Source organism: Mustela nivalis (genome assembly GCF_964662115.1).
Source record: "Mustela nivalis genome assembly, chromosome: 4".
Taxonomy (NCBI): Eukaryota; Metazoa; Chordata; class Mammalia; order Carnivora; family Mustelidae; genus Mustela; species Mustela nivalis.
In genome coordinates this window covers 136,120,783-136,137,677 of record NC_139023.1, presented here as the reverse complement: position 1 = coordinate 136,137,677, position 16,895 = coordinate 136,120,783, and the positions used below count along the sequence as shown (strand labels likewise).

The following is a 16,895-nucleotide window of genomic DNA, read 5'->3' as shown; positions in this document are numbered from 1 at the left end:
ATATATATATATATATATTAGATAAACTAGTTAAAAAACGTTAAAAAAGAAAAGGGTAAAAGTTGAAAAAAATTTTAGCAGAAGAAGAGATAAAAATGAAGAAGAAAAATATTAAATTAACTGCAAGACTAAAAAATCACAGAAAGAAAGCCATGAGTTCCGTGCTTTGCTTTCTCCTCCTCTGGAATTCTGCTGCTCTCCTTGGTATTGAAACTGCAATCCTTGGTAGGTGAACTTGATCTTGGCTGGATTTCTTGTTGATCTTCTGGGGGAGGGGCCTGGTGTAGTGATTCTCAAGTGTCTTTGCCCCAGGCAGAATTGCACCGGCCTTACCAGGGGCCAGGCAGGAGCTTTTGTTCCCTGAGCGCTTTCTGTAGAGTTCCGGAGGAAGGGAATACAAATGGCGGCCTCCTGGTCTCCATCCCTGAGGAGCCTAGAGCCCGGGGCCCCACTCCTCAGTGCGCCCTCAGAGAACAGTACCCAGTAACTCCCGTCTGCCTGACCTCCGGCCGGGCTCCGAGCTCACCAAGCCTGCGACCAGTTCAAGGTAACCCTGAGCTGTGAGCTTACTGATGGCTCTGTCTCTGTAGCCGGCTTCCCTGTTCCAATATCCACAAGCTCTGGGACACTCAGACACCCCCGATCCTTCTGTGAACCTGCGGGACCTGAGCCCACGTTGATCCCACGTGGGCTTCACCCCGGTTTAGCCTCTGGAGCGATGTCCCTCAGTGGAACAGACTTTTTTTTTTTTTTTTTAATATTTTATTTATTTATTTGAGAGAGAGACAGTGAGAGAGAACATGAGCTAGGAGAAGGTCAGAGAGAGAAGCAGACTCCCCGTGGAGCTGGGAGACCGATGCGGGACTTGATCCCGGGACTCCGGGATCATGACCTGAGCCGAAGGCAGTCGTCCAACCAACTGAGCCACCCAGGCGTCCCTGGAACAGACTTTTTAAAGTCCTGATTTTGTGCTCCGTTGCTCCGCCGCTTGCGGGGAGCCGGCCCCTCCCCCCGGGGTCTATCTTCCTGTCGCTTTGGATTCACTTCTCCGCCAGTCCTACCTTCCAGAAAGTGGTTGTTTTTTTAAAGTTCTTTAAATAAATAATGCGGGTCATTTCATTTGTTTGTTTATATATTGCTATCCTTTGGGACATTCTCTATTTTATGACCAAAATAATCATCCTCATAGATTTCCTGCTTATTCCTTATGTGTCTTCATTTTTCCATCTTCTGTTGTTCACTGGTCTGTTTTGGTTGCAGCTTTTCAAGTCTTGTTTTCACATTGATAGCTGATCTCCAATCTTGTTTCATCTTCTTTGAGGACAAAGAACTGGACTATCATCTTACTGCCATGCTTGGTATTAAGGGGAGTTATCTGATGGAGGTCTAGCCAATGAAATGTGAGCAAAAGGGATAGACATCACAGTGAGGCTCATAAACATTCCCATGAACAATCCTCCAGTGTCTTTCTGCTTCTGTAGATTGAGGACAGGCACGATGAAATTAGAAGGAAGGTGGAAAGAGGGATTAGCCACTAGATGGAAAGAGACTGATTCTCTGAATCACTTCTTGGAGGATAGCTACAATCTGATCAGTAGCACCTGTTCTGGTCTCCATGGGAGTTTGAGAAATGACATTACTTTATGCTTTTGGCTATGTATTACCAGAAAGAGATGAGCTCAGTAAATAATTGGCTGGTTTGCAAGCAGAAGTAAAAGAAAATAGAGAGAAACACACCAGATATTTGGTGTCTCTATAGAGAGACACCAGATATTTGGTGTCTCTAACAGTTCAGAAATCACTGATCCCAAGCAATGTGAGCTGGGACTTAAAGAAGATTTGAAAGGCAAACACCTTTTAAGACTCACCCTGCAGTAAGTATTGGATTATCTTTATTATCTGAGAGGACTTTCAAGGAACTGAAAAACAAGAGGTATGGTCAGGGAGAGTGAAAGGATGCAAAGAAATATGTCTAGAAGAGAAGTTTGAGTATGGCTAAGTGGTATACATTATTCCCTGGAAGCGGTTACATTAGAATTCTTTGAGTTTCTTAGAGATTGATATTTTCAAGGACATCATGAATCCAGACTGAATGAAAGTGGGCTACTCAATTTGCAAACCGACTGCTAGATCTCTAAATTTTCCAAAATAGAGTTGTAAAAGAGAATCAATCTTCAGGGAGGATATAGTCCACCATACCACTTCAGATAAAGTGGAAGAGGAAAAAGGATGAGGAAGAACATCTCAGAGTTTGTCAATAATGGCCATAGAAATGTTTAGGTTAAAAAAAATCCAGCAACTCATAGAAACAATTGATACTGGAATGGCTCAGAGAAAAGAACATTCAATGTTATACCCCATGTTTTCCACCTGGTGATTTGGATTCTCCACCTAAACGTGTGGAGTCCTGGATTCCCCAGGTCCTCAGGCAGCTTTCTCAGCCTAGCCTTCTTCTACTTGATCTTTCTCTTTCTAGGTATCACTCTTCCACCATTGTTCCCTAAAAGGGCTATCATTTATTCTTTTTTTCTTTAAAGTCAATGAAGTCTTTTCTAAATAAAATTCTATCTACTCATGGTTCTTAGTGAAATTTTGTGGTAACTACCAACTACTTGATTTATGTTCTTGACATAAAGAAAAAAGTTTGGGGATTTATTTATTTATTTATTTAGGTTTTGTTTACTTATTTGTCAGAAAGAAAGAAAGAACCCATAAGCAGGGGGAGCAGCAGGCAGAGGGAAAAGCATGTTCCCTGCTGAGCAAGGAGCCTGATACTGAACTCCATCCCAGGATCCTGGGACCATGACCTGAGCTGAAGGCAATGCTTAACCAACTGAGCCGCCCAGGTGCCCCAGGTTTGGGGGATTTAGAAATGCTTCTTTCATTACACACACACACACACACACACACACACACACACAACATAAAATCAAACCAAAATACTGGTTCTTCAGACATTTTTCCCAGCTATAGATTCTCAAAGTCCACAAGAGGTTGCTTCATGGCTTTGCTAAATTGGATGACAGTCATATTTAAGAATATGCATAAGGGGGGCCTGGGTGGCTCAGTGGGTTAAAGCCTCTGCTTTTGGCTCAGGTCATGATCCTAGGGTCCTGGGATTGAGCCCCGCATTGGGCTCTCTGCTCGGTGGGGAGCCTGCTTCCTCCTCTCTCTCTGCCTGCCTCTCTGCCTACTTGTGATCTCTCTCTGTCGAATAAATAAAATCTTAAAAAAAAAGAATATGCATAAAACAAAGGTTTACTATATCTAAACATATTATTAGAATGCTAATATGTAGGATGTTTTCAAGAAATGCTAACTGAATAGAAATAATCACATACCATGTTTTCAGTGCAGAAAAATAAAACAAGTCACAATTTTAATTTTAATTTAAAGTAGTGCTCTTTTGTGGTAAGGTATGCACAGCAGAAATTTTAGAGGCAGTGCTGAGGATCATATGCTGGCACTTGGGAGTCTATAGGTCAGTTCAAATTCTGGATTTCTATTTATTAGTTCTTTAGACAGAAAGCTAGAACCTAATAGTTTTGATTGTCTGGTTTTTTTTTTAAGATTTTCTATATTTATTTGAAAGAGAGATAGAGCACAAGCAGGGGGAGGGCAGGCAGAGGGAAAAGCAGGCTTCCTGCTGAGCAGGAAGCTCCATGTGGGGATCAATCCCTGGGATCATGATGTGAGCTGAAGGCAGACGCTTAACCAACTTAGTCACCCAGAACCCCGAATCTCTGTTTGTTTTCTTTTTTCTAAAATGCTTCTAAGAATGTTTATATTACAGCATTTTGTAGTTCTCTCTTCCCACAGTACTAGGCCGTACTAAGATCTCAGGAGCTAGTATGCACCCTACCTTTTTAGTAGTTTTAAAAAATAGAATTCTAATTTTAATCTTTTAAAATAATTTAATCTTTTAACACCCTTATAATATATAATTATTTATGTATATTTCTGTAATCATCATCATCTTATATATAGTAGATTTTTTTAGAATAGAACTGGTGTATTATTCATATTCATTTGTTTCTGTATCCAAGGCAAGTTTCTATTACAGCGCTCTGTGTTTAGCTGGTATTTGGTAAATATTATTATATAGAATTTACTGTTAAACTGAAGTTTTCTGTCCTAGTTTTTTAAAATGAAACATATGTTTTCTTAGTAATGCAAAAAGACGTGAATTTTTGAATTTCGTACCTGGACCAGATTCATGAGTGTATCTCTGAAGTGTCCTGAGGTTTCTGAGTAAATGTCTTCTTGAAGGTTGCTGCTGTATTCTAGGAAAACAAAACAAAATGAAATAAAAAAAAACTTCCATGTTAAAGGTGAGATTTACTAAAGAACCACATATCAACATACTTTGGATAAGTTAATATTATTTCCCCAGTTGTGAGTGGGAAGCAGAGGAAATACAAGCTATTGACATTCCTTTGTCACTTATTGCCTTCTACTCAGATGAGGTCAATCTCCTAAAGATTCCACCAAAGTCATGTGGACACCTAACAGTAACATAGGAAAAGTCTTTCTTAAAAAGCTATTATCTTTATTCCAAAATTGAAAAACAACATGGGGAGTCATTTCAAGTTTTCTAATTCTCAAAATTTGAAATTCTGCATTCTATTTCCATAGACTGCTACTCATCCCAGCACTTTTCCCAAGTGCTTTGTCTCCTTTTAATATTTTATATGAAGGTTCTTACTTCATTCCCTTTGGGAAATTCCCATTGTTCTTGTTCAAATGCAACAGGGCTAACTGTCTAGAATAGTTTCTTGACATTTAGTGAGAGGTAATACATACTCAAAGCCACGTAAGGCTTTAAACTTTTTTGAAAATGAAGATAGTTAACTTTTCTACTTTTAAAATATGTAAAAATCAGATTTTAAGATACATCACAGTGACTATGAGATTTAAAGTGAAGTAGTTACCCATATATGTAGAATTTGCTGAGCAGTTATTGTCCATTGCTCTGTTTTTTCTATATACCTGGTCTCTCCTGGGTCAGAAATAAAATGCTCCTGAAGCTCGGTGCTACAAACTTGCTTGCATTAATATAAACACTCACCTCATAGAAACTTGCAATTACTTTCCCGGAAACTTTGCTTAACTTGATTGTCTAGAGAATCATTTCAGTTTTGATAACCTAATCATCAATTTAACTTACTGAGTTAATTGGTCTTGAGTGAGTGATATTTCAAACATAAAAGTGGCTTAGAAAAAAATTTAAAAACACATAAACTGAAATATTTTGTGTGTTATTTGAAAAAAAAAATAAAATATAGTAAAATATAGTTCCTTACGCAAACAGTAGGCTTCTCGCATTTGGAAAATTTCTCCATTTGTTCTTGAAGCTAAAATATCAATGAGACAATTTTCTTCAGTGCCTGCTCCCTGTAATACAGAGAAATGGAGAAATATAAAGACAGTTGTACTGGGAATAATAGTGCATCTTACATATAATAAGGATTTACAACATTTCTGGTATTCTGAGAGGTAACAGAAGAGAAAGAAAATGTGTTTGGGGACGCCTGGGTGGCTCAGTTGGTTAAGCAGCTGCCTTCGGCTCAGGTCATGATCCCAGCGTCCTGGGATCGAGTCCCACATCGGGCTCCTTGCTCAGCAGGGAGCCTGCTTCTCCCTCTGCCTCTGCCTGCCATTCTGTCTGCCTGTGCTCCCTCTCTCCCCCTCTCTCTCTCTGATAAATAAATAAAATCTTAAAAAAAAAATGTTTAAAAAAAAAAAAAGAAAATGTGTTTGGGATAAAGATAGGCCCAGTTTAGTTCTGGCTCTGCTATTTATTAGTCACTTGAACCTCGGAAGATACTATTTTCTTTCTTTCTTTTTTTTTTTTAAGATTTTATTTATTTACTTGACAGACAGAGATCACAAGTAGGCAGAGAGAGAGGGGGAAGCAGGATCCCTGCTCAGCAGAGGTGGAACTCTACCCAGGACCCTGAGATCATGACCTGAGCTAAAGGCAGAGGCTTAACCCACTGAGCCACCCAGGTGCTCTGATACTATTTTCTAAAACTCTGTTCCTTCATTTAAAATAAAACAATATGGACATTTCTAAATAAAATGGTAAAAGATATTTGAACAAGACTCATGATGCTCATCTTTTTTTTTCCTGCTAGAATATCAGTCTTTGGAAAGCTGGAATTAGAATCAGGGTCTCTAAGTTTTCTGAAGACATTTCAGGGCCCGCTCCCTGCCTCTCCCTAAATGTGAATTTCTTTATATTAACATATAATGTATTATTTGCCCCAGGGGTACAGGTCTGTGAATTATCAGTCTTACAGATTTCATAGCACTCACTATAGCACATACCCTCTCCACTGTCCATAACCCAGACACCATGTCCCTACCCCCCCATCCCCCAGCAACCCTCAGTTTGTTTCACGAGATTAAGAGTCTCTTATGGTTTGTCTCCCTCCCGACCCCATCTTGTTCCTTTTTTTCTCTCCCTACCCCCCCATGAACACCCACCCTGCTACTTAAATTCCTTGTATCAGAGAGATCATATGTTAATTGTCTCTCTCTTTTTTTTTTTTTTTAAAGATTTTATTTATTTATTTGACAGAGAGAAATCACAAGTAGGCAGAGAGGCAGGCAGAGAGAGAGAGAGAGGAGGAAGCAGGCTCCCTGCTGAGCAGAGAGCCCGATGTGGGACTCGATCCCAGGACCCTGAGATCATGACCTGAGCCGAAGGCAGCGGCTTAACCACTGAGCCACCCAGGCGCCCTAATTGTCTCTCTCTTATTGACTCATTTCGCTTAGCATAATACCCTCTGGCTCCATCCATGTCATTACAAATGTAAAGAGTCCATTTTTTGATGGCTGCATAGTATTCCTGTGTGTGTGTGTGTGTGTGTGTATCTCACATCTTCTTTATGCATTCTTCTGTTAATGGACATCTAGGCTCTTTCGATAGTTTGGCTATTGTGGACATTGCTGCTATAAACATTGCGGTGCATGTGCCCCTTTGGATCACTACATTTGCATTTTTAGAGTAAATACCCGGTAGTGTGATTGCCGGGTGTAGGGAAGCTCTATATTCATCTTTTTGAGGAGCCTCCATACTGTTTTCCAGAGTGGCTGCCCCAGCTTGCATTCTCACCAACAGTGTAGGAGAGTTCTCCTTTCTCCACATTCTCACCCACATTTGTCCTTTCCTGACTTGTTAATTTTAGCTGTTCTGACTGGTGTGAAGTGGTATCTCACTATGATTTTGATTTGCATTTCCCTGATGCTGAGTGATGTTGAGCACTTTTTCATGTGTTTGTTGGTCATCTGGATGTCTTTTTTGCAGAAATGTCTGTTCATGTCTTCTGCACATTTCGTGATTGGATTATTTGTTCTGTGGGTGTTGAGTTTTCTACATAAAGTATCATATCATCTGCAAAAAGGTCTTTATAGATTTTGGATACTAGCCCTTTATCTGACGTGTCATTTGCAAATATCTTCTCCCATTCTGTCAGTTGTCTTTTGGTTCTGTTGACTGTTTCCTCTGCTGTGCGAAAGCTTTTTGTCTTGATGAAATCCCAATAGTTCATTTTTGCCCTTGCTTTCCTTGTCTTTGGTGATGTTTCTAGGAAGAAGTTGCTGAGGCTGAGGTCGAAGAGGTTGCTACCTGTGTTCTCCTCAAGAAATTTGATGGATTCCTGTTCCATAAGGAATTCTTTCATCCATTTTGTGTGGTGTAAGGAAATGGTCCAGTTTCATTCTTCGGCGTGTGGCTGTCCAATGTTCCCAACACCATTTGTTGAAGAGACTGTCTTTTTTACATTGGACATTCTTTCCTGCATCGTCGAAGATTAGTTGACCATAGAACTGAGGGTCCATTTCTGGGTTCTCTATTCTGTTCCATTGATTTATGTGTCTGTTTTTGTGCCATATACTGTTTTGATGATTGCAGCTTTGTAATAGAGGTTGAGGTGGAATTGTGACGCTGCCAACTTTTGTTTTCTTTTTCAATATTCCTCCGGCTATTCGGGGTCTTTTCTGGTTCCATATAAATTTTAGGATTACTTGTTCCATTTCTTTGAATAAAAATGATGGTATTTTGATAAAGATTGCATTAAATGTGTAGATTGTTTTACGTAGCATAAACATTTTCACAATATTTGTTCTTCCAATCCAGGAGCATTTTTCCATTTCTTTGTGTCTTCCTCAATTTTTTTCATGAGTAATTTAGTTTTATGAGTACAGATTCTTTGCCTCTTTGGTTAAGTTTATTCCTAGGTATCTTATGGTTTTGGGAGCAATTGTAAATGGGATTGACTCCTTAATTTCTCTTTCTTCTGTCTTGCTGTTGGTGTATTGAAATGAAACTGATTTTTGTGCACGGATTTTATATCCTGACACTTCACTGAATTTCTGTATGAGTTCTAGCAGTTTTTGTAAGGGGTCTTTTGGGTTTTCTACATAAAGTATCATATCATCTGCAAAAAGATGATATGATTTGGATGCCTTTTATTTATTTTGTTGTCTGATTGCTGAGGCTAGGACTTCTAGTACTATGTTGAATAGCAGTGGTCATAGTGGATAGCCCTGCCATGTTCCTGACCTTAGGGAAAAGCTCTCAGTTTTTCCACTGAGAATGATATTCGTTGTGGGTTTTTCATAGATGGCTTTGATGATATTGAGGTATGTGCCCTCTATCCCTACACTTTGAAGAGTTTTATCAAGAAAGGATGCTATACTTTGTCAAATGCTTTTTCTGCATCTATTGAGAGTATCATATTGTTCTTGTTTTTCTTTTATTAATGTATTGCATCACATTGATTAATTTGCAGATGTTGAACCAATCTTGCAGCCCAGGAATAAATCCCACTAGGTCGTGGTGAATAATCCTTTTAATGTACTGTTGGATGTTATTGGCTAGTATTTTGGTGAGAATTTTTGCATCCATGTTCAACAGGGATATTGGTTTGTAATTCTCCTTTTATTAATTTTTTTATTTTTTATAAACATATATTTTTATCCCCAAAGGTACAGGTAATTCTCCTTTTTGATGGAGTTCTTTGTCTGGTTTTAGGATCAAGGTAATGCTGGCCTCATAAAATGAGTTTGGAAATTTACCTTCCATTTCTATTTTTTGGAACAGTTTCAGGAGAATAGGAATTAATTCTTCTTTAAATGTTTGGTAGAATTACCCTGGGAAGCCATCTGGCCCTGGGCTCATGTTTGTTGGGAGATTTTTGATGACTGGTTCAATTTCTTTACCGGTTATGGGTCTGTTCAGGTTTTCTATTTCTTTCTGGTTCAGTTTTGGTAGTTTATACCTCTCTAGGAATGGATCCATTTCTTCCAGATTGTCAAATTTGCTGGTGTATAGTTGCTCATTATGTGTTCTTATAATTGTTTGTTTTTCTTTGTTGTTGCTTGTGATTTCTTCTCTTTAACTCATGACTTTATTAATTTGGGTCCTTTCTTTTTTCTTTTTTATAAACCTGGCCAAAGGTTTGTCAATCTTTCAAAGGACCAGCTCCTAGTTTTGTTGATTTGTTTTACTGTTCTTTTGGTTTCTCTTTCATTGATTTCTGCTCTGATCTTTATTATTTCTCTTCTCCTGCTGGCTAAGGCTTTCTTTGCTGTTCTTTCTCCAGCTCCTTTAGGTGTAGGGTTAGGTTGTGTACTTGAGACCTTTCTTGTTTCTTGAGAAAGGACTGTATTCCAATGTACATTCCTCTCAGGACCACATTTGCTGTGTCCCAAAGATTTTTGAACACTTGTGTTTTCATGTTCATTTGTTTCCATGAATTTTTCAGTTCTTCTTTAATGTCCTGGTTGACCCAATCATTATTTAGTAGGATGCTCTTTAGCTTCCATGTATTTGCATTCTTTCCAACTTTCTTCTTGTGATTGAGTTCTAGCTTCAGAGCATTGTGGTTTGAAAATATGCAGAGAATGATCCCAATCTTTTGGTACTGGTTGAGACCTGATTTGTGACCCAGGATGTGATCTATTCTGAAGAACGTTCCATGTGCAATAGAAAAGAATGTGTATTCTGTTATTTTTGGGGATGGAATGTTCTAAATATATATCTAATGTCTATCTGGTCCACTGTGTCATTTAAAGCCTTTATTTCCTTGTTGATCTTTTATTTAGAAGATCTTTCCATTTTGGTGAGGGGAGTGTTAATAATAAATAATAATATATATAATAAATAATAAAGTTATTATTGTATTATTGTTGATGTGTTCCTTTGTTTTTATTATGAATTGGTTTATGTAATTGACACTTCTCTCTCGAATTCTCCCCTAATGATCCAGTAGTTATTTATCTCTCTTTTTCTCAGCTTCTTTATTCTCCATCATTTGGTCTTCTATATCATTAATTCTCTATTATGGCTCATTTATCCTAGCAGTTAGAGCCTCCATTTTTGATTACACCTCTGTAATAGCCTTTTTGATTTTGACTCAGTTAGGTTTTAGTTCTTTTACTTCTCCAGAAAGGGATTCTCTAGTATCTTCTATGCTTTTTTCAAGTCCAGCTAGTACCTTGATAATTGTCATTCTGAACTCTAGTTCTGACATGTTACTAATGTCTGTATTGATTAGGTCCCTAACCATCAGTATTGCCTTTTATTTATTTATTTATTTTTTGTGGTGAGTTTCTCCACCTTGTCATTTTATTTAGATAAGAATAGATGAATGAAAGAACAAAACACTAAAAGGGTAGCATTGACCCCAGAAAAATATACACTAACCAACTTGGAAGAGACCAAAAGCTGGGGGGAGAGAAAGGGGAGAAAAAAATATGTATTAGATTGGTGAATAAAACAGAGCCACACACTTGATTTTGGTTGTATTTTAGTCTGTTAGAAAAAACTACCTCCCAAAATTTTAAAGAAAGACAAACTTATATATATACAAAAATAAGGGTAAACATGATGGGAAGGAACACAACTGTAAAGATGAAAATTAAAAAAGATTCTAAAAAAGGAATTGATAAGAAGTTTATTGAAAAAAGAAAATTAAAAAAAAAAAGAATGTGGTCAGACTGGAGACTAGAACAAAGTCATGCACTATATTTTCATCTATTAGAAGAAATTTTATCCCAAAACTGTAAAGGAAAAATAAACCTATATGTATACAAAAAATAAAATGCAATAAAATACAAAAAAATAAAATACAATGAAGGGATAAAATATGACTATAGGAATGAGAATTTTAAAATATTTTTATAAAAAAGTATTGATAAGATAAAATAGTTTAAAAACATTAAAATAGGATAGAGGAAAAAATTTAAAAAATAGAATAAGAAAACAATACAATAAAAAAAAATTAACTTTGAAAGACTAAAGGATCATGGGAAAAAAGTCATGAATTCTATGTGTTACTTTCCCCTAGTTCTGGAGTTCTACAGTTATCATTGATTAGTGAACTTGGTCTTGGATGGATGCTTTTGTTGATCTTCTGGGGGAGGGGCCAGTTGCAGTGATTCTCAAATGTCTTTGCTTGAGGCGGAATTGCACTGACCTTTCTATGGGTCAGGCTAAGAAATCTGCTCTGTTTTGCTCTTGGTAGCTTTTGTTCCCTCAACATTTTCTGTATGGGAAGGAAGATGGCGGCTTCCCAATCTCTGGTCCCATAGGAGTCAAGAGCTCAGGGCACCACTCCTCCACCCTCAGAGAAAAACAGTCAATCCCTCCCGTCTCCCTCATCTCCAGCTACACTCTGAGTCCACCCAGCTTTTGACTGTTTTTGTCTCTGGTACACGGCCCACTTTGGAGTCTCCAAACCCAGCAGATTCCTGCAATGCACTACCACACCACTCCTCTCAGAGGAGGGATGTGAGTCTCCCTGGATCTGCTGCTTATTGTGTCCCTGCCCAAAAAGCAGTGGCCTGACTGTGCCTTGAATCATGGTTTAGGGTAACAATGAGCTGAGAACCCACAGTTCAGCTCTTTCTCTGTAGCCGGCTTCCCCATTCCCATACATGGGAGCTCTGCCATACTCCGACACTCCTGATCTTTTTGTGACCCTGCAGATCCTGAGAACACGCTGTCTCCATGAGGTCTCCACCTCCCTCTTAGCCTCTGGAGCAACGTCTCTCAGTGGAGTGGACTTCTACTGTGCTCTCCCTTGCCGGGATCTGGCCCCTTCTCCCACAGCCTATCTTCCCAAATGTTGCCTCAGATTCACTTCACATTTCCTACCTTCCAGAAAGTGGTCAATTTTCTGTTCCTAGAATTGCTTCTCTTATTCTCTCTTCTGTTGAGTTTGTAGGTGTCAGAATCATTTGATATCTATCTAGCTGAATTCCTGGGACCTGATGATATTTAGGCCTCCTTCTCCTCCACTATCTTGCTCCTCCTCTAAATGTGGATTTTTGTACCATTTGTCTAAGCATTGGATTGGATACTTTCTACAGTCTCTTATATCTATTATGCATCCATTATTTTGCTTTAGTAATTAAAAAGACAACACATCTTCCAGAAAGTTTCATAAATCCTTACCATTCCATGTAATACTGATAAAATACAACAGTTTATCTAAACCGTAACCTAAGACTTCCTTCTTATAGTTTGTAGTCACATCATTTTGCAAGAGGTAGGAACTGCCATATACAACTTAGAAAGAAGCAATTGGTTGAAATGTATATGAATTATATACAATGACTATTCTCATCTGCAAACATGATGGCTAAAATCCAGGTTCCCTTAATTTGTTCCCCTTTCCTCTTTTCTGTCACACATTGTTCACAGATTGAGTAATCTGGTCATTGGCAGGCATTGTGTTGGAATGATTGCACCAGTTCTGCAGGTGCTTAATATCGGCATTTGCAAAGATGTAAAAAGTCTTTTGTACCCCATCCCTAGCCAACAAAGTCTCTAACAAATATGTAGTCAATTTATTTCATGGAAATGACTTTTCTGTAAGGAAGAATTACATTCTTTAGAAGTAAAATTTTTATACATTTGAGCAATAGTTTTTGTAAAGGAGTAACTTAAGGTCACAATAATAAGCAAAGATATCATCTATATTTTGTCTCTGACTCAGTATCCTATTTTTACTTAGTGAGTACAGTTTTTACAAATAATTTAAAGAGGTTCACATGATTTAGAACATTTTTGCTTACTATATGAGTATATACCAGGGAGAGATGAATATGAATAGCCCTGGAAACTTATTCAGGTTTTTCTTTTGGTAGTTTGGCATTGAGGGTCAGTGGATTTGAGTTTGTACAGCGACAGAACAGGCTGATCCCAGCTACTAGGGTGCAGAGGTCCCTCTTCCTAACATGGTCACTTCTCCTGAGTGCAGCATTTTCATTGTTTAATTTTTGCTCAGATATTCCCTCCCCTACCCCTGATCACACAGTAACATCACAGGACAGTTCCCTTTCTACTGAAATACTGCCTTGTACTTATTACAGGTATATTTTTGTGTTAGACCACTACCTTCATGGCATGCCAGAGTTCATGAGCATCATAGGATGGTGGTGGGTACATGAGGCCAACCATGACGTCTTTGAAGTGATCTGAAAGCTTCTCCTTCAGGTCACCAATTAGGTCCTATGAATGGAAAAGTAAATACTTTTATTACATTAGTTACCAATTTTACAGGAGAAATGGGATAGTTACAGAAAGTTTTTTACTAGGATGTTCTTTTCTATGTCATTTCATGTAGTAAAAAGCCAGGTTTTGATGCACATATATGCACATACATGGATTATAGGAATGATGGACTTGAAAATGATAAATGTAATCACATCTCTGCATGAGAGGTCATCTACATGGACATTCTAGTCATGTAAAAATAAAATGATCTTGGGCACCTGGGTGGCTCAATTGGTTGGGCGACTGCTTTCGGCTCAGGTCATGATCCTGGAGTTGCAGGATCGAGTCCCGCATTGGGCTCCCAGCTCCATGGGGAGTCTGCTTCTCTCTCTGACCTTCTCCTCGCTCATGCTCTCTCTCACTGTCTCTCTCTCAAATAAATAAATTAAAAAAAATATTTAAAAAAAAATAAATAAAATATTTTATAAAAAAAATAAAATGATCTTCTTTTCCTAATCCCTATACTTCTACAACTTCTCTGTTGATCCATTATGAAAATAAGTAAAAATTGTAACCTAAAAACATTGTTGTTGGGAATTCTTAGTTTTCTTGTGTGGAATTAATGAAATATTAAACCTTAAATAAAATATGCATTTTATTTTATCATTGCAGCAGGGTCTTTTAGCAGGAGTTTCTGGTTATCCTATTGCCAAAAGCTTGTATAAATGAGTTGAGTAATCTAAGAACTTTCATCAAATAGCCACATTAATATGTATATTTTATAAATATTAAAAATTAAACAGTTAAGGAAAAGAAGAAGCATGCTAAATGTTTGTTCTTGGAATACATATTACAGATGATCATTTTAATTTTGACTTTTATTTTACCAGTGTAGAATGGATATTTTAAAAACATACATGTTAGGAGTGCCTGGGTGGTTCAGTAGTTAAGCATCTGCCTTTGGCTCAAATCATAATCCAGGTATCCTGGGATGGAGCCTGGGATGGAGCTCCAAGTCAGGCTTCTTGCTCAGTGGGAGATCTACAAAGGCATCTAAAAGATGTTTAAAACTGAGCATTTTTTGCTAAAACATATAGTATATTAAATTTTACTTTAAAAAATACAATATTTTAGTTCTGAGGTGATTCAATGATAGAATTCAAGTGAAAGATGCCAATGAGGCACAAGTTTTATTAGGACAAAAATGAAATAGTCATAATTTTTATTTTATTTAGTATAATCTGACAATACCATTCCTATATTGTGGATTTTCTTTTTAGCAAATAAAAGCACTTATCTAATAAGGTGATAACTGGTAATACAGAGAATCTGTTGAATTTTTGCTAAGGTCAGTGTACTCATTAAATGAGCAATTAATAATGTCTAGAGTTGTGTGTGCTTGGAGTATATACAAGAAGCATAAGATACTCTCTTCCACAGAATTTACATTGTATTTAATTCTAATTTTTGTACCATTTGTCTAAGCATTGGATTGGGTACTTTCTACAGTCTCTTATATCTAATAAGATATAAGAAATAATATTTCTAATTTCTTTACCAGATGGTTGTTAAGGTAATATGAGCCAGGTACTCTTCTAGGTACTCGGGTTGATATCAATGAATAAAACATATATATGTGTTTTTAAAAACACATATATATGTTTTTATGTTATATATACACATATAAATATATTAGCTTGTGAAACATATTCTCATGCAGGAGTCCAAAAATTTTTTTTGAGTGAAAGATCGCAGTTTTTCAATACTGTTTGATTTAATACTGTTTCCAACACATAGTGGAAGGTGCTGGAGAAAAGCAACAGAATCTCTGGGTTTTGTTTTGTTTTGTTTTGTTTTTAAGGTTTTAATTTATTTATTTGACAGAGAGAGAGAGAGATCACAAGTAGGCAGAGAGAGAGGCAGAGAGAGAGAGGAGGAAGCAGGCTCCCTGCCTAGCAGAGAGCCCGATGTGGCACTCGATCCCGGGACCCTGGGATCATGACCTGAGCCAAAGGCAGAAGCTTTAACCCACTGAGCCCCCCAGGTGCCCCAAGAGTCTCTGTTTTTAAGGACATTCACATTTCACAAACTCAGAGATAACAAGTAAAAAGTGAGCTGAAACACTTTCTAGGGCTTTCAATATAATTTTTCACAGCATAAGATCCAAAAGCAGTAGTACAAAACAAAAGAATTAAGATAAAAGATCAGAATGAATTTATAGGATTAGGGAACCAGGTCACTTTTAGATCAGAAAAGACAAGTAGCACCATGACAGGAGATGGAGAAGCCATTTGTATGGTTAATGTTATATGTCAACCTGTCTGGGTCACAGTACCCAGATATTAATTAGATCACACTTGATTCTAGATGTTTCTGTGATAGTTATTTTGTAGACAAGATTAACGTTTCAATCAGTAGACTTTGAGTAAAGCATTATCCTTCAAAATATGGGTGGCTATCATCTAGCCTGTTAACAGCTTTAATAGAAAAAAGCTAACCTCCCCTGAAGAAGAGAGAATTCTGCCAACAGACCACCTTTGGAATTGAACTGTAGTTCGTCCCCCAGTCTCCAGCTTGCAGGCCTATCTGTAGAGTTTGAGCTTGCCAGTCACCGGGACCACGTGAGCTAATTCCTTAAAATCTCTCTCTCTACTTAGAGATAGGTCATGTTGCCCTCCTTGAACTGCTTGCCATTGCTCTTACAAGAAATTTTGAGCTCCTTATTATATCCTTGCTATAAGGTCCTTCATGATTTGAATAGGGAGAAAGCGAGGGGGAGAGAGAGATTTTTTTCCCCTTTTATTTGATACGTAGGAGGAGTAGGTGTGGGTCTAGACGGCAGGGCTGGGCCAGGATGGGCTGCGATGTGCTGAGCCTCAAAGGAGGCTCAGAGCCCAGCTGAACCGGCCTCTGGGCTGGCGCAGGTGAACCATTCTCCCTGAGGGAGCCTCATCTCGCGGGATCTCGGCGCTCCTTCACAGGTGCCCAGCGCCTGCCCAGGATTCCTGGGATGAGAAACAGCTGCGTGCGGCAGGTGCCAGAAACCCCCTTCCCAGGCTTGTCCATAAGGAGTCTGGCTCCTGCCACCTAGCAAGCAGATGTGCCAATGTATGCATATTATGTTAGTTGTGTTTCTCTGGAGAACCCTGACTGATCCACATTCGTAGTTAAGTGAGTCAGTAAAAGAGAAGTGGGCAGCTGAGGGTAATCCTTGTGTCTGCATATGTGTGTTTTCATATGCGGTGTGAATAAGTCAATCTGAAGGGACTGAAAGATCCACTTGAAGAGAAGATGAGTATTAAATAAGATTTATAGCACAGAATTATGTGATGATTGGATCTTTGCTCCTGTGGGAGCTCAGGAAGCAGGGCAACTTTTAGTGACA

General features: G+C 38.2%; 1 protein-coding gene across 1 annotated transcript in view; it reads right to left on the bottom strand.

Annotated features, from left to right (window-relative positions):
* ANXA10 (annexin A10) overlaps positions 1-16,895 on the bottom strand; it is a 117,871-nt gene that overhangs the window by 29,752 nt on the left and 71,224 nt on the right. Inside the window, exons 4-6 of the mRNA XM_082727292.1 lie at positions 13,412-13,525; positions 5,304-5,394; positions 4,204-4,283 (exon numbers count right to left, since the gene is read on the bottom strand). Coding sequence (XP_082583418.1) covers positions 4,204-4,283; positions 5,304-5,394; positions 13,412-13,525 — 285 coding nt within the window. The remainder of the gene's footprint in view (positions 1-4,203; positions 4,284-5,303; positions 5,395-13,411; positions 13,526-16,895) is intronic.